General features: G+C 42.7%; 1 protein-coding gene across 6 annotated transcripts in view; it reads right to left on the bottom strand.

The window, feature by feature from the left end:
* Window positions 1-989: 989 nt before the first annotated feature.
* The window catches only part of glra3 (glycine receptor, alpha 3), a 140,805-nt gene continuing 122,998 nt past the window's right edge, over window positions 990-18,796 (bottom strand). For 4 of the 6 annotated variants that reach the window (XM_061772076.1, XM_061772078.1, XM_061772074.1 and 1 more), the window contains 2 exons: window positions 17,621-17,749; window positions 990-3,398 (listed from right to left, as the gene is read on the bottom strand). In XM_061772076.1, coding sequence (XP_061628060.1) covers window positions 3,072-3,398; window positions 17,621-17,749 — 456 coding nt within the window. In that variant the 3' untranslated portion in view covers window positions 990-3,071. The remainder of the gene's footprint in view (window positions 3,399-17,620; window positions 17,750-18,796) is intronic. The other 2 variants (XM_061772077.1, XM_061772075.1) reach the window with 1 other exon arrangement.

The following is an 18,796-nucleotide window of genomic DNA, read 5'->3' as shown; positions in this document are numbered from 1 at the left end:
CTTATGGCTGTGTGATATTTAAGTTTTTTTTTTTTTTTTTTTAAATAAATCTGCAATAATTTCAACAATTCCGTTGTTTACCTGTTAATATGGGGTGCTGTGTGTACATTAATTTGGAAAAAAAATTTACTTAAATGATTTTACCAAATGACTGCAATATAAAAAAGAGTGACAATTTTAAGGAGGTCTGAATACTTTCCGTACCCACTGTATAGACACAGACAGTCATTCGCACTCACATTCACAACATCACTGAGTGAGAACTGAACCGCTGCTGCCTGCACTGAAGTCAGGTGAATGTGCCACTACACTATCAGTGACTCAAAAAGTAAGCAGCTGAGTCTAAACACGCTTTTTCATAGGAAAGATGAAATACAAAAATGTGTACTCGGGAGTCAAATTTGCATGCACGCAAATAACAGCTAACACATACATCCAGCATGTTTAGTTCTGCCTCACTTTGACACCACTGTGCTGCTTTCCACCAGGGGCACTTCCATAAAGTTTTTGGTGTGGTGGCCGAAGCCAATCGTCGGTGGAAATTTTCAGACGATGAAAAACAATCGTCAATAGGGTCGAACTTTGAGATGCATCATCTCATTTTCCAGGGAGTTCTTGTGAGTATCAATGTGTAATTTTGACTACCTTGTATAGTTTACAATCTAAACTGGAACAATTTGGGGCGACAGTTTCAGATTTGACCAACATTTTCCAGGGGAAAAAAATGATCTTAAAAGTCGCACAAAAACCTGGAGGACATGCGTGAAGACCTTCCTCTTGAAGTATAGTTCAATAACCACTTACAGTATTCTGATTTTTCCAGCATCAACAAGTGCTTTTAAGAAAAAAAGAATGTGAAAGACTATACAGTGACAGACAGCGTTAGCCACTGACTAATGAGCTGGAGGCGGCTCACAGTTCTGGGGACCAGGGTTCAAATCCCGGCCCCGCCTGTGTAGAGTTTGCATGTTCTCCCCAGGCCTTAAATAAAGTAAATGTAAGTGACGTAAACGTAAATGTAAATAAAGTAAATAAAGTGACGTATTGCAGGACACCATCGCCGGTCTGTTAGCCTGCAAGCCCGCGGGCTATAGCGGCTAGCACCGAGTCGTCACGGGGCACTTCAATGCCATGATGACATGCCATAAAGTGGGGGAGAACCGACTCATGCCAGAAAGCTCAAGTGCGTACTTGGTCTTAGTTTTAGCCACACGAAAAAAATCTGGACAATTAAAGTGGTGAGAAAAAGTTTAACGCTACAGTACATCTCATCAGTTCAGTACTAAATAGCTCTCGCTTTGCACATTTTCAGCACACACATCTTCAAACGTATTTAATGCATTAACAAACAAATCACTGAAATTACTTTACAGGGTCTTTAACTGAAGACTAAATTGTCCATAGCCGTGAATGTGAGCATGAATGGTTCTTTGTCTATGTGCCTTCATTGACTGCCGACCAGTCCAGGCTGTACCTGGTCCCTGCCTCTTGTTCATAGTCAGCTGAGATAGGATTCAGCTCACACGCGACTAACGAGGTTAAGCGCTATAGCAACTGTATGAATGTTTAATGTTTTTATATAATTTCATTTCTTTGCTGATTGGGGATGTTAATTCAGTAATCACAAGGTTCAACTGCTTTAAAATGAGTTTTGGTAAATTGCAATGACCATTTTGGTTTATAAGAAAAAAATGTTGTTAGGACTGCCATTTGCTTTTTAAAATGTGATAAAGCTGAGCGGTATGTCACCCAAGCATTGCTAAATTTCAGTTTTACTGACAGTGACGAGTTAGATGTAGCTTACCACTGCTACAGTGAAAAAAATGAAAGGCCGGCAAGAGGTTTCTACCTTTACACGTTAATAAAGTGACATGTAAGTTCTAATGAGTGGTGTACATCATGTGGCTGGTCTCACTGAGGGAATTCTTATCTTAAGTGATGTGTAAAATGTAGGCTACCACATAGATAACACATACAAAGAACACAGTTTGTTGATTTCAGCGAGGTGGATTCAGGGACTCAAGATCCACCATACTGAAATAATTTTGCACTCAAGATGGATTGACGGAAAACAAAACAAACACAGTCAGTCAGAATTAATTGTGTGCCGTGATTTGTATAGAAGAACGTGTCAGTTCTTATTCTTATCTTTCACTTCATTTTTCACATAAGTGCATTTTAGTTGTAATTAGCAAAAACTGGACATTGGTCAAACTGGACAAAGACATTCAGGCTACATTTACATGAAATGGTTCAAGTGACTCAATTCTGTTTCCCCCCGCCTCCAATGGGATCAGTCTGGATGTGGGTCATGGCAGTATGAACGTACGCACGCACACAAACACACAAACACAATAGGACATATTAAAACTGAATCAGGTCTGTCAATGTGATTGCAGTATAAGTAAACAGGTTGGATAAACAATGTCAATGTGAAGTGGATGCCATTGCAAATCTCCAATGCATAGCGTGTACTCACACATCTACCCAAACATCAACCAGAATCAACACGACAGCTGAGGTGCGTATGCCATTACATGAGAAAAGCAATGGTGGCCAGTTCAGTAATGCAGACGTTAACTGCCTTTACTACCTAAGTTAAGGTGAAAAGGCCTGTGCACGCCAAATTAATGCTCGGTAATGTCTAATATGACAGACCCCCCCCTCCCCCCGAAAGTCATATAGGCACTGAATTGGAAATCGGGATTAAAAGCGGCAATGAAAATCCAGCCTCAGATCTCAAACGCTGTCACTATCCCAGCAGCATCCAAACACAGTTTCCTAGTAAAAACACTGTGCTGTCTGAGTCATGCTGAATTGTCTTCAACCCGACCAAATCATGATAATTTAGCATCTGTGTATGCTTGTACATCTATGTTTGTGGCCACTGTTTGGAGTTTTCTGTCTATTGAAACTTTGGAGCAATGTGACGTCGTGGATTGCAGTTCTTATTAAAGAGGGAGTTAAGGTAATGTGATGTAAAGGAAGAAAGCATTTCCTCACATGAGCTACAGTACTAGTGTGTTTGCATTTATGTGTGCATACTTGATTAACACACTGTCTTTCTTTCTCTATGGCGAATGGAAATCTTCATGGCGAAGTATTTTATAAAGAACCCAGTAGAATATGTTGAAAAACAGGAAGGCCAGGGGAAAACCGGCCCTCGATACCGTGTCAATCTTTTTGGCTCGGTCGATAAATAACTTTCTCATTTCCTCCGTGCTTTTCCGTCCTCCTGAAGGGACTCCCGGGGGATTCAGGGCAGTGTTTGCTGGGGCTCCTTGAGTGTTCAGTACAGTGACAGTATTGTTAGTGGTGGCCTTGGAGTCCTTGGTGTTGCTGGGAGTGGAGGTTACAGCAGCTGTAGAGGTCAGTCTGGTCTCATGTACTTCCCGTTCCTGTTGGACAGAGGAGAGCAGCAGGCATCTCATTGTATTACCTTCATTTATTGCACGCGCTTCTAATTTACCAAGATATTGGACGAGCTCAATATACTGTTTTGTTAAATAAATAATATAATGTTGAAAAATTATTTTAAAAAAAAAAGGATAATGCATTGGAACCTCCAAAGTCTAACACAACCTTTTGTGTGACGCTGGTGAACTTCCAAATTGTTGTCATTTCAAAGTAAGTTTCCTATAGGAAATCAATTATAAATAGTAAATTAAGTTGTTCCACTGTTTTCACCAAAGTTAAGGTTTACAATTTATTCCATTATTCCCCCCCTTATTGTTAACAGCAACTTTTCAAATTTGAATGACAATTAAAAATGTTAACATGTTACATAAAACATTGATTGTACAATTAATAAAGGTATAATGACAAAAGCTTCACCCCCCCGAAAGGATAAATTACATTTACCATTTCTTTTCTTAATCCCAATAAATCAAAGGTTGACAAACTTCCCACAACAGATTGTGTTCCACCTTAGCGAATTAACTGTGTATTAAAGATGACTTGAATTCTTGATCAGGACACATGCTTGTCCTATACGGTATAATATGTAGACCATAGAGTCCAACATGTTTTGTTTAATACCACAATGTACAGAACCACTAAAAAGAAATTTTTTCCATGTCCCATTAGGGGCTCCGTAACAATGTCAGCTGTTTTTAAAAAACAGTTGAAAATGTTATGGTAGTGTAACTATTTCAATTACTTTTTTCATAGAACATATCTAATTACATTTGATTACAGATTGATTACTTTTCTTAATTTTGAATGAATGCATCAACAGGATGCGTGAATGTTTCCTATAAAAAAGTGGATTAAAATCATGGATCAATATTTTGGAATTAACCACATATTTGTTTTTTAAACAAATAATAAACATGATGAAAGGTAAATATCAAATAAAAATGTGTTTGTTGCATTACACATGCAGTATATTTATACACATATACGTATATATGTGTACAGCATGTGGAAAACATGAAACCATGTTGACCGAATGACAAATGTTTACAGTTTAGACGATAACGCTTCATATGACAAACAAGATAAGTGATTGTTCAATAAAAAAGACAAAAATTATAAAGATGAAACTGTTCAAAAGTCCATTCATCTCTCCATTTTCCGTACCGCTTATTCCTCACTAGGGCCACGGGCATGCTGCAGCCTATCCCAGCTATCTTTGGGCGAGAGGCGGGGTACACCCTGAACTGGTCGCCAGCCAATTGCAGGGCACATATAAACAAACAACAATTCACACTCACATTCACAGCAACAGGCAATTTGGAGCCTTCAATTAACCTACCATGCATGTTTTTGGGATGTGGGAAGAAACTCGGAGAAAACCCACACAGGCTCGGTGTGTACATACAAAATCCAAATAGGCGATGTTCAAAAGTCAATGTTATTTAATGTTTTCAAAAGTGTAACTATGAGTTTAACCTTTCCAAAATGTCAGAAAAGCTAAGATTGCACCACAAGGTCATATTTGGGAAAAATATGTTATGTTTGAGACTGTGGCAGAATGGTACATGACCACAGAGAGAAAATCACAAGCTCGGTTTTAGAAGGAGGACGTGATATGGGAAAAAAATAATAACAATAATCCAAGCTTTTTCAGCTATTTTTCAAGTGTAACGAAAATTGTAATCATGGAAATTTCCAAAAGCAACTGCAATTTAATGAGACATTTTCTCCCGGTAATGTAATTGATTACAATAACATTTTGTAATTCATCTATCCATCCATTTTCTGTACCACTTATCCTCACTTCGGACAAGAGGCGGGGTATACCCTGAACTGGTCGCCAGCCAATCGCAGTGCACATAGAAACAAACAACCATTCGCACTCACATTCACACCTACGGGCAATTTAGAGTCTTCAGTTAACCTATCATGCATGTTTTTGGGATGTGGGAGGAAATCGGTGTACCCGGAGAAAACCCACACAGGCACGGGGAGAACATGCAAACTCCACACAAGTGGGGCCGGGATTTGAAGCCCGGTCTTCAGAACTGTGAAGCAGATGTGCTAACCAGTCACCCACCGTGCCGCCTGTGATTCATCTCGTTAAATGTAATTAGTTACTCCCCAACACTGGTGGTCATTGTTTATGGTGGGGTTGATTTACTAAGGGTTTGCATGTGCTAAAACGGATGCAAACTTGAAAGTTCATGCAAAACAGATGTGGAAGCTGATCTACTAACTGGACACATCCAGGATTGTATCAGCCACATGAGCAATATTACTGTGCAGCTCATTTTGCAGGTTCTCGGAGGAGTATCTTCTAATAGATAAATTTAGCATGCACAATGTGATTTATCAATCCTGAGATGAATTGTGATGGGTGACTTTGTGTCTTTAAATACCGCGTCCGATAGGCAGGTACAAACACAAACACAGCGGTGGAGTCATCCCATTTCATCGACAAAACTCCTTTCAACTCTGTATTTCCTTGCAGCCAGGTCATTTCAGCGGAGTGTGACCATTGCTACTGTCCTCTGCAGAGCAGTTTTTCGGGTGTGCTTTCCCAGTTTTAAATGCAATTTTACACAGGACGGCCAGATACATCGAATGGACTTGGGATGAGTTACAGCACCGTGAAAAAGCCCCCATCTCAAATATATTTTTGCATAGTTTCTCCACTTTAATCTTTAAGATCATCAAACAAATATAAATATCAGACGTACCGAATAAAACGTACAATGCAGTTTTTAAACGGGGATTTTATTTATTCATGAAAAAAAGAGTATTCAAAGCTACCTGGACTACTTGTGTGAAAAAGTAATGGTCCTCCTTGTTAAGTCATGAATTATTATTATTAAAATTATCATTTGATATAAACCTGTCCTGTTCAGCTGCATGGTCTTGCATAGTGGTGGATCTGTATGACTTTGTGTTGGAACAGTTTTGCCGTGCATATATATATATATATATATATATATTATTGTTTTGTGGGTTTTTTCCTGGACTAAAACTCCTAGTGGCGGCATGGCGGCCGACTGGTTAGAGCGTCAGCCTCACAGTTCTGAGGACCCGGGTTCAATCCCCGGCCCCGCTTGTGTGGAGTTTGCGTGTTCTCCCCGTGCCTGCGTGGGTTTTCTCCGGGCACTCCGGTTTCCTCCCACATCCCAAAAACATGCATTAATTGGAGACTCTAAATTGCCCGTAGGTGTGAATGTGAGTGCGAATGGTTGTTTGTTTGTATGTGCCCTGCGATTGGCTGGCAACCAGTTCAGGGTGTACCCCGCCTCCTGCCCGATGGGTCACACACCTGGGGAGGACATGCAATAACTAACCAAGAAGAAGAAGAAGATAAGAGAGGACAGAAAAGGTCAGGACAGGATGTGGGAAAATGAGCAAGGCAGTGCTATTGAGGAGTGATGGGTGGGATTTGTTTTTTGTGTCTAAACACCTGTAAGAACCTGTGAGTTGATATGTTAGTATAGTCTGTGCTGTTGTTAGTGATCCCAGCACAAGTAATTAAAGCCTGTAGTGTGTCTATCGAACTTATTAGTGAACGAACACCATATCACATGCATGTTAGTCAACTGGTGTACGGAGATGGCACATTGAGGAAGGGTGAGCCCCCACCCTCCCACATGGGGGGCCGAGTCAGCGAGCCCGTCCAGCAGGGGACCCAACCAGGGGGACGCCACCGACCCCCCAGGACCTAGGGAGGTCCCGAGCCCGACCGAAGTACCCCGACCAGTCCCAAACGGAGGGACACGGGCACCGGACCACCGCCCCCCCCCCCCCAAACCCCCAACCAGCAAGCCCCCCCTCCCCTCCCACCTCCACCGCCCCCGGAGAGCATGGGGGCCCCACCCACCAACAGGGCTCAACGCATGAGCCAGCAGCCACCCAAAAACGGTCATAGCCCACCAAAGCGAGCCCATGTTAAGGGCCCGTCGTGAGCAAGGATGGGCGAGGGCGCCAAGAGAGGGGAGAGGAAGGCAGGGCCCAAAGGGGAGGGGGGCAAACCCCCACTCCTACGCGGCCTGACAACTGTAGGGGGGTTACAGGCCTCAGGAGTCAAGCCAACAGAAATGTCAAAATCCACCACCGAGCCTATTACTATTATAAAGTCCCCGACTGGGAACCATTATCCCTGTCCCGTGATTGTGTGTGGTGGGGTGTAGTGCATTAAAATTGGAGAAACTGGAGGGGGTGAGGCGAGACAGTCACATGCCAATATTGACCCACAACCATCAACCCCACCCAGGCCAACCAGCACCCCCAGGATGTGTGAATGTATGTAGTGCATTAAAAATCCGCGGGAGAAAGGCATGGTTGACCAGAGAGTAGGCCAGAGTGCCGGGACACCTGGCCGAGTATCCTCCCCAGCCCACCCTTGCCCTCCCCCACAGACGGGTGTATCATGCATTAAAACTGGAGGACCGGCAGAGCACTGAAGGGAGTGTGGGGGTGCGGGTGGGGGATTCGGGGGGCGACCAGACGGGAAACCAGCACAGATGTGCCAGCACCCGGCCCGGTGCCCGCCCCACCATACCTGGTGCCAGTCCCCCAGGGGACCCTGAATAAGATATGAGTGTGCCCAATGTGCGGAGTACGTCCAGTGCGAGTACTAGAAATGTGCAGTGTGTGTGAAGTAAGAGGCTAGACTCCTGCGGGTCCGGCCTGGCCTGATCAGCCGGCACCCCACACACCCTACAGCTAATTCCGACCCCCACCCAAACCAACCATAGCCCAGTGACCAGAACAGGGCCAGAAGGTGGGAGGCGCTGACACCAACCATGAGCCCCACGTCAGTCGGGGACCCGACACAGCCCGAGGGAGAGAAGGCCGATGACCACGGCGTCACGCTCTGGGGAGAGGGAAGAGGAGGGCACAGGCCTGGGACGCAGCAGCACGGCTCCCAAGCCCCACCCGGAGACCAGGACAAGACCCCTGGAGTAGGGCCAAGGCCACCACCCCGGCACCCGGGGACGGAGAGCAGCCCCAGGATCGGCATCCGCCAGAAGGGCATGACGGACAAAACCATACCCAAGAGGAGGAGGGGGAAAAAGGTCCAGCATCCCCAGAGGCCGACCTCGCAGATCCAGAGGGATAGGGATTAAAATGCATGCAAGTGACCCTATGGCGTGCACAGGGGTCTAAAATGACAAGAAATGATTTGGTCACATTACATTGGATTTACATTACACATGACATTACATTACTGTATGACATTCTTTCCCAGGCAAACAGAATCAACCTTCAAGGTTCACCATTTTAATATAAATATGAACAACTTTTCTTAGTCAGCCATATTTTCGAGTGTTATTTACTCTATGGCAAGCTCTTGCCATTGGTTAATGTTTATAGCTTGTTTATTTTTCCAGTTTATTGTTTTTTTTAGTATTGGTTGAGCCTGTTTATTTGGAAAAATCTATCAGAATCAGAATCAGAATCATCTTTATTTGCCAAGTATGTCCAAAACACACAAAGAATTTGTCTCCGGTAGTTGGAGCCGCTCTAGTACAACAGACAGTCAATTTACAGAACACTTTGGAGACAAAGACATTGACAAAAAACAATTGTGCAAAAAGATGCAGAGTCCTCTAGCACTTAGAGCAGTTCGAATGACTAATATTGCAATACACCGGTGCAATGACCATTGTGCAAGGGGGGCTGAGACTTCAAGGAGTGTATGCGGTTTAAAGTGACGAGTAGTGCGATAATCTGGGACAATGTTGGTTGTGCAAATGTTACAGATACTCCTCAAACAGTGTGCAATGGAGCAGATGCTACTCTGGCAAGAGTGGCCAGTATATGAAAATAGTGCAGCATGGCGAGACAACTACAGTGAGTGCACGAGTAATACATAATTGACCCCACAGAAATGTGACAACAAAGTCAAAAAATTGCCAGCATGTTGTAATGGAATTGTAGGTCAGGTGTTTAAGAAGTTGATCGCAAGAGGGAAGAAGCTGTTGGAATGTCTACTAGTTCTAGTTTGCATCGATCGGTAGCGCCTACCTGAGGGAAGGAGCTGGAAGAGCTGGTGACCTGGGTGCGGAGGGTCCGAGAGGATTTTGCACGCCCTTGTCTTAGTTCTGGCAGCGTGCAAATCCTCAATGGTGGGTAGGGGGGTACCGACAATCCTTTCAGCAGTTTTGATTGTCCGTTCCAGTCGGAGTTTGTCCTTTTTTGTAGCAGCACTGAACCAGACTGTGATGGAAGAACACAGGACTGATTCGATGACCGCTGTGTAGAACTGTCTCAGCAGCTCCGGTGGCAGGCCGTGCTTTCTCAGAAGCCGCAGGAAGTACATCCTCTGCTGGGCCTTTTTGAGGACGGAGTTGATGTTAGTCGCCCACTTCAGGTCGTGAGAGATTGTAATTCCCAGGAACTTGAAGGTCTCGACGGTTGACACAGCTCCTTCGCAGCTGTGGCGAAGGATGCCTCCTGAAGTCCACGATCATCTCTACAGTCTTGAGCGTGTTCAGCTCCAGGTTGTGTCGGCCGCACCACAGCTCCAGCCGCTCCACTTCCTGTCGATATGCAGACTCGTCACCGTCCTTGATGAGGCCGATGACAGTGGTGTCATCTGCAAACTTCAGGAGTTTGACAGCCGGGTGCGTTGAGGTGCAGTCGTTCGTGTAGAGAGAGAAGAGCAGCGGAGAGAGGACACAACCTTGGGGCGCCCCAGTGCTGATGCTGCGTGTGGATGAGATGGTCTCCCCCAGCCTCACCTGCTGTGTCCTGCCCGTCAGAAAGCTGTAAATCCACTGGCAGATGGCAGGTGAGACGCTGAGCTGGAGAAGCTTGGATGAAAGGAGTTCAGGGATGATAGTGTTGAACGCTGAGCTGAAGTCCACGAACAGGATCCTCGCGTAGGTCCCTGCACTGTCGAGGTGTTCTAGGATGAAGTGCATTCCCATGTTGACTGCATCATCCGCAGACCTGTTCGCTTGGTAGGCAAACTGCAGGGGGTCCAGCAGGGGACCTGTGACACTCTTGAGGTGGTCCAGCACGAGACGTTCAAAGGACTTCATGACCACAGATGTCAAAGCGATAGGCCTGTAGTCATTCAGACCAGAGATTGCAGGTTTCTTGGGGACTGGAATGATGGTGGAGCGTTTGAAACAGGATGGAACTTCGCACAGTTCCAGAGATCTATTGAAGATCTGAGTGAAGATTGGAGCGAGCTGGTCCGCGCAGACTTTGAGGCAGGATGGGGACACATGGTCCGGGCCTGCCGCTTTGTTAATCTTTTGTTGTTTGAAGATGCGTCTCACATCCTGTTCATGAATGGTTAACGCAGAAGTCAGAGGTGTGATTGTGGTCGCGGGTGCGGCCGGGTGAGTGTGTGGTGTGAAACTGTCCTTTTCAAATCTGCAGTAGAAGGTATTCAAGTCATTGGCTAGTGTGCTATTGTTCTCAGCTTGGGGGGATCGTCGCTTGTAATTAGTCAGCGATTGGAATGCATGCCAGACTGATTTAGAGTCCTTTGCGCTAAACTGTTTTTCCAACTTTGCTGCATAGTTTCTTTTTGCAATGTTAATTTCTTTAGTAAGCTGGTTTCTAGCTCGATTATACAGGGCCCTGTCCCCGCTCTGATATGTGTCCTCCTTAGCTCGGCGAAGCTGCTTAAGTTTAGCAGTGAACCACGGCTTGTTGTTGTTGAATGTGCGAAAAGATATTGTTGGTACACAAACCTCTTCACAGAAACTGATATAGGATGTGACAGTGTCCGTATATTCATCCAGGCTGCCAGCTGAATTTTCAAAGACACTCCAATCTGTGCAGTCTAAACAGTTTTGAAGTTCCATCTTGGCTTCATTTGTCCACTTTTTCACTGTTTTCACTGTAGGCTTCGCGCATTTAAGTTCTTGCCTGTACGTCGGTATTAAGTGAATTAAGCAGTGATCAGACGAGCCCAGGGCTGCACGAGGAATAGCGCGGTATGCGTTTTTTACCGTAGTTTAGTAGTGGTCTAAAGTATTATTTTCCCTGGTAGGACAGTCGATGTGCTGCTTGTATTTAGGGAGTTCGTGGTCGAGTTTAGGTTTGTTAAAGTCCCCGAGAATAATGAGGGGTGAGTCCGGGTGTTTTTTTTCAATTTCGTTGACTTGTTCGGCGAGCGTTAGCAGTGCGGCGTTCGTGTTAGCTTGAGGCGGGATGTACGCGCCAGCCAGTACGAATGATGCGAACTCATGTGGCCCTTCCTTTTTCTGAATCAAAAAAGAGAAGACCAGTTAACGTTGTCAAAAGCTTTTTCGGCATCGAGTGACAAGACAATCGTTTTTAGATTATTACGCTGAGACATATTTATTAGGTTCATCAGTCGCCTGACATTGTTGGTGGAACTCCATCCTTTAATGAATCCTGTTTGGTCAAAATGTATTAACAACGGGAGAATGTTTTCTAATCTGTTGGCTAAAGCCTTAGATATGATTTTGATACCCGTATTAATTCGTGACAGCGGTCGGTAATTAGCTGGATGAGTGGGGTCTTTCCCTGGTTTCAGTAGTAGTTTTATTGCGGCTGCATTCATATGGCTCCTAAATAGGCCTTTATCTTTTAGCCCTATCAGCATTCTGAAAAATAGTGGTTCTAGTATAAACCAGAAATGAGGAAAATCCATCATTGCTTAAAGCTCTACCTGTTGCCATAGTGTTTAAAGCCTTATGTAACTCTGCGAGGGTTAATAGGGCATATAAAAACTTCACTTTCCGAAGTTAATTGAGGGATGTTTAGTTTATTGAAAAAAGTTTCAATGTCATGTTTATTCTGCTTATTATGAGATGAATATCAGCTACTGTAGTAGTTGTAAAATATATCATTAATATCCTGTGGTGATTGAGTAAATTTGCCATCTGAATCTTAGACAGATGCAATTTGTGTTTTTTCTTTGTTCCGTTGAAGTTGGTTTGCGAGAAATTTTCCTGATTTATTATTGTGCTCAAAATTATATATCTTAGCTGTTGGAGTAGGAACTCCGTTCTTTTTGATAATATGCAATCAAGTTGTTGTTTAGCATTATAAAGTATATTCTTAAATAGGTGTGTAAATCAGTTCATTGCATGAGTTGTTTAATTTTTATCTCCAATTTTCTTTCTAATTTTTGTTCTTGTGTTTTCTTGTAGGAAGAGTATGAAATGATTTTGCCTCTAATTACAGCGTTCCCTGTTTCCCAAAGTAAGAATTGGGATATAGTTGTGAAATCATTTATATCTAGAAAATCTTCCCATTCCTTCCTTACAAATATATCGAACTCTGGATCTTTCAGTAGAGAAGTAATAAAGCGGCAGGTTAGAGAAGGTATCATTTTTGATTCAAGTTTGAGGCAGAGAGAAATTGGAGCATGATCGCTAATTATTACTGGATGTATTTTAGATGTGCTGTTTTGAGCAATTGATTTATTTGTGAGAATGTAATCAATTCTAGAGAAGAAGCGGTTAACTGAAGAAAAGAAAGTGTATTCCTTTTTGATAGATTTTTTATTCTCCATATGCCTAATATAATTTATCTAATATACGGGAAGACTGTGATTGTTGGGAATTTTTTTAATTTGAGCAGCCTATGGTTGTATTAAGTACTATAGTAAAGTCACCACCTATAATAATTGTTGAAATAGCTGACAAATGGGTCAGATTTGAAAAAAAGTGTGTGAATAAAACTTGGATCATCAATATTAGGGGTGTATTCTGTATTCTGTTTTTATTTATGTTTAACACAACGTCCCAACTTCATTGGAGTTGCGGTTGTACATATGCGTACGGTGGGAGCAGGGAGGTGGGGGTGATCATTTGGTAAGTTCCCCCACTTACCTGTGGGGGGTGCCATAAAGAAAGGAAAAAGAAATACCCAAGAGAAAAATAAGTAAAAAGAAAACAAGGTAAATGACCCATGTCAGTGAGTGGAGGGTGCAATACGACGTGCGCAATTCCCTTTTTTCTCCCTAAACAAATTACTACACATTTCTTCGACACTACAGACCCTTTCCAAAAAAAGAAGATCATGGAAAAGTTTATTTCCATAATTCCATTCAAAAAGTTTTCATATAGTATCGATTCAGGGCCCACAATTTAAACAATTCCAAGTATTTATTTGTTTATTTTTACATCATTTGGGCTTCCAGCTCATAAAACACACGGAATCAGGAATTCGAAAAATTAGAATACTGTGAAGAAATCAGCCCAAATTTTGCAAGCCATAAATGTATTAAACTGAGTGTCATACACTAATCATCTACTAAACTAAAAGCACCTACACAGGTTCCCGCAGGTGTCATTAAATTGCTTCAGTTTGGTTCAATTGTCTCAGTTGGGTTCAATATGGGGAAGACTGCAGACTTTACAACTGGCCAGAAGACCATCATTGATACCCTCCAAAGGATGGGTAAGCCACAAAGGTTAATAGCTAAGGAGGCTGGCTGTTCACAGAGTGCTGTGTCCAAGAATATCAATGGAAAGTCTAGTGGAAGGACAAAATGTGGCAGGAGAAGATGCACCAGCAAAAGAGATGACCGTGAGCTTCAGCGGATTATCAAACAGAGAAGATTCAAGAATCTAGCAGAGATCCAGAAAGAGTGGAATGAGGCGGGAGTCACAGCTTCAAAAACCACCACATTCAGACGCATCTGGGAGATGGACTACAACTGTTGAGTCCCTCGGGTCAAGCCACTTTTGAGTCTGAGCCAACGCAGGAAGCGTCTCAACTGGGCCAAGGAGAAGAAGAACGGGACTGTTCGCCAGAGGTCCAAAGTCTTCTTTTCCGATGAAAGAAAAGTGTGCCTTTCATTCGGGAATCCAGATCCAAGGGTTTGGAGGAAGACGGGTGAAGACCAGAACCCAAGCTGCTTGAGGTCCAGTGTGAAATATCCACAGTCAGTCATGATTTGGGGTGCAATGTCCAGTAAAGGTGTTGGCAAACTCAGCTTTCTTAAATCAAAGGTCACCACAACAGTCTACCAGAATATTTTAGAGAACTTCACGATTTCTTCTGTTGAGGATCTGTATCGATATGCAGATTTCATCTTCCAACAGGACCTGGCGCCTGCCCATACCGCCAGAAGCACCAAAACCTGGTTTGGGGCCCATGCCATCACAGCGCTTGACTGGCCGGATCTAAACCCCATTGAGAATCTATGCGGTATTATCAAGAGGAAAATGAGGGGCACCTGACCCAAAAACAAAGAACTGACAGCAAGCATCAAGGAAATCTGGGCTTCCATAACTCCCAGGCAATGCCATAGGCTGATTGCCTCAATGCCATGGCGCATCGAGGCAGTGATTAAAGCAAAGGGATTCCCAACCAAGTATTGAAGATTAAGTATCGTTTTGAAAGTACCATATTTTGATTGATTTAATGTGACCCTAATTTATTTCTTTTTTGTTCTACAAAAACTGAGAATGATTTCTTCACAGTATCCTAATTTTATGAATTCCTGATTTCATGGGTTTTATTATCTGGAAGCCAGATTATGTAAAAATAAACAAATAAATTATTGAAATAGTTTACATTGTGGGCCCTGAATCTATAATTTATGAAAATTTAACTTTTTTAATGGAATTATGAAAATAAATAACATTTTCCATGATATTCAAATTTTTTAGAAAGGGTCTGTTTATACCAAATATTAGAGCATACTTGAAATAAATACTCATCTATTAGAAGAGCCAAGGGGTGACTTTGGAATCACGGAACAGTTGACCGTCTATGTATAGTTTGTCCTCAACTTGTGAAGCGCATTTTCTTTGTTGCCGGCAATTCTTAATTCGAGGATACATGAGTTTGGGTCACTCTATTTTGCGTGGAAACTGGTCATTCATCCCAAATTGTGTACCCTTCAGCTCCCGTCTTTTTGACTTTACAAAGACTTTCTGGTCGAAATGTTCAAATTTGGCGATGATTGGACAGGGATGACTCCCTCCTCACGGTCCTCCTAGCCTGTGTACTCGGTGAAAAGTGATATTAGCGAGTGTCTCCTTCGGGATTGTCAGCGCTGTCGACATGAAGTTTTTTACTTGAGCCTCTGGATTATCAGGTGTACTCTCGGAAATGAGGTTATTCCGCAAGCTTTTGACTGTAAATCCAGCATTGTTCCTTTGATTTGTTTTGTTTTCTTTCTTGAGAACTTCTACCTCTGTTGCCATCGCTTTCATGGCTGACTGAAGTTCAGCAATGTCTTCTTTTAGCTCTCTGACTTGTTGGTGCGTGAACTCCAAGCGGGTTTTGAGCTCCTTAATCTCCTGGTGTAATAGATCGAGAAGTGATAGCTTCTTGTCTATGGAGGAGAGGACTTGAATATGGGCATCGGGAGAGCAAAGTTGTAAATCTTAAGTGCTCGTAGACGGGTTAAGGGCTCTTTATACTCCCGCGGTCGCGCGGCCAACAGCGCCCGCATTGCATCACGTGACCGACGAATTGGCCCGCGCGGCACCGCTGCGTCGCTTAACACGCACACGGCAAAAATTGTTGCTGCGCGTTGAATGCCGCGGAGATCATCTCTCGTGATTGGTCTGTTTTAGTCACATGCTGTGATGATCTATTCAGCGTTCCTCCCGGTTCCACATAGCACCTACGCCGTCCATGCGAGTACAAAGAAGCCTTTAGCCTTTCGTCTTTTCAGCGGATTGCTGCAGTCGTTATGGTGGGCTCTGCTGGCTTGCATGATGAAGCGATCGAAAAATCCGTCGATGAAATCTCCCAAGTGGTTTCACAATGGTATCTTGGCGTCAGCATGGATTGCAAAAAAGTAATCAATAATAATCAGCCCCATAATAAGAGAAAAACAAAAAAAGGATGAGGAGGAAATTAAGTCGCGGGGTTGCTAATCTGATTTTGCATCGTAGCCGGCAAAATCTCGTATGGGAAATCTCGCAGTCTCTTGCGGTGTCAGAGCATGTCGCACGTCACAGCCTCCTGAATTAAATGTGGCGAATCATATTTTTTGGTTCATTCGCATTGACCACACCCAATGTTCGACCATTTGCTCATGACCTCAACCTGAAGTACACTTGGGTTCTACAGCAGGATAACAATCCAAAACACACTAGCAAGCCACCTTCTGAATGGCTTAAAAAAATAAAATGAATATTGCGGTGTGGCCTCGTCAAAGTCTGGACCTGATTGAAATGCTGTGACATGACCTTAAAAACGCCATTCATGCTGGAAAATCCTCCAGCGGGAAGAGTTGGCCAAAATATCTCCACAGAGATGTAAAATACTCATTGCCAGTTATCGAAAATGCTTGACTTCAGTTGTTGCTACTCAGGGTGGCCAAACCTGTTATTAGGTTTATGGGGAAATTACTTTTTCCACACAGGGCCAAGTAACTTTGAATTCTTATTTTTCCTTAATAAATAAAATCATTTTAAAACTGCATTTTATGTTTAATGGGGTTACCTGGTTTCATATTTAAATTTGGTTTGATGATCTTAAATATTAAAGTGGGGGAAACTATGTAAAAAATAAGAATTTGAGAAGAGGGCTAATACTTTTTACTTTTTACTTTTAAATCAAACAAAACATGGCTTTTATTCAGTTGCTTCCCCAAATTTCCTTTCTGTAACTCAGTGATATGATTGTTTGCCCCTTCCACTAACATTTACAATTCCATCACTTCAAACTTCATTTTGTTCTTATGGTGCTTTCCCAAACTTTTCTGGTAAAAAAAATCAGAGCTACCTAAAGTGCAAAACCCTCTTAAATACGGCAGACTTTACACCTGCTGCCAAAAGCGTGCGCAATCTGTTATAGTGAGTGAACACGCAATTTCCTCCCCGCTATTTTGGATGTAAATCAAACATAGCAATCTTAGTAGATCACATGCAACACGCCCACCATCAGTGCGAGCAATCTGGTAGCGTGGACACGCAATTTAGCACACGCTATTTGGGATCTGAGTTAATCTGGCCATATGTGTTTGGATTTGACTGTGTCTGGTATTTGCTCACAATACAAGCAATTATGTACTGTATTTAAAACATGACAAAAAAGGTTGGTGCAATGTTTACAATATTTTGAATATATTGCAGAATATTGTCTTAACATTTTTCTCTTACTGACATTCTCCTCATAACCATGTCCACATCTCCTCTTGACCATCTTATTTACTCGCAGGAAGGCTGCTGAAGGCACACAATACACTGGTTGCATTATGCTACATGCACATGCAGGTACATGCTGACACACCATGTATTGTGCCATTCATTACCCTGTAGTTGGTGCTGTAGATGTTGTTCATAGATCCATAGAGAGGGTCTGATGCCTTGAGGCCGTTGTCAATGTTAACACGATGGAGGGATTCGGCTAGCTCATCTGCATCAACTGCACCTCCACTGTTCTACCAGTCGACAGCATGCACACCAGTAATCAACAGAGAGAAACCAAAAGGGGAAAATAAAAAACATCCAATACCAAGTATGGGATATACTCATTCATTCAGTCAATGTACTCTACATTATCGTTACATTTTAAGTCACTAAGTTTCTTTGTGACATTTTATTGGTGTGGATCTAATTCTAAACTACCTGCTACAGTTTTAGTAAAATTGACAATAGACATACAGTATACTTGCAACTACAGATATGTTAAATCTACATTATTACATTTTACATACTTGATATTTTTCGCCCTTATTCATCATGCATTATTTGTAATATTTATCTATACATGGTAAAGCATTCCATATAACACTAGGGTTCTCATTTACAATATGTTTTATATGTTAGTTTTAAGCTACATTTTGAAAAAGAAATGCTACACAGAAGCCTAAAGGAGAAAACTGCTTGACAAATATAATTTCCTCGCCAATAATTTGCGGTCTGATTTACAACTCAGCTTTGTTTTGTTCAGCAGAGAGAAGTGGTATACAGTGAACCCTCGTTTATCGCGGGAGTTAGGTTCAAGGACTGAAATGGAAATTGAAAATTGAACCAAAGTTTAACACAAAGAAACACAAAAGATCACAAACACAGCACAGTGTAAAATACAACCACGCGATGTGAAGGCTTGATGCTAAAAGAAAGACGAGACTCCGAGATGGGACAAGGAGAGATGCTGGGCAACAGTCAAAGTGCCAATCACAGCTCCGATTAGAAAATGTGATGCTGCGATTGGTCCTCTTCTTCCCATGGACCAATAGCAGCCTGTGTACAATGCGCTATGTCACCAAGATGTGATGCTTTGTGTTATGCAAGACGCTTTCCATTTTTACACGATGAAATACTATTTATTATTAATATATTAAAGAATTTAAGGGGCAATTTTGGGTGTACACTTATCTCGATTTTTTCGAGATTTTTCCAGAACATTCGTGAAATAATGTCCATATCTATATAACTTAAAAACCCTGCGAAGTCGTGAATCTGCGATAGTCGAACCGCGAAGT

This window comes from Phyllopteryx taeniolatus, chromosome 4 (assembly GCF_024500385.1).
Source record: "Phyllopteryx taeniolatus isolate TA_2022b chromosome 4, UOR_Ptae_1.2, whole genome shotgun sequence".
Taxonomy (NCBI): domain Eukaryota; kingdom Metazoa; phylum Chordata; class Actinopteri; order Syngnathiformes; family Syngnathidae; genus Phyllopteryx; species Phyllopteryx taeniolatus.
This window is presented reverse-complemented; position numbering and strand designations above follow the sequence as displayed.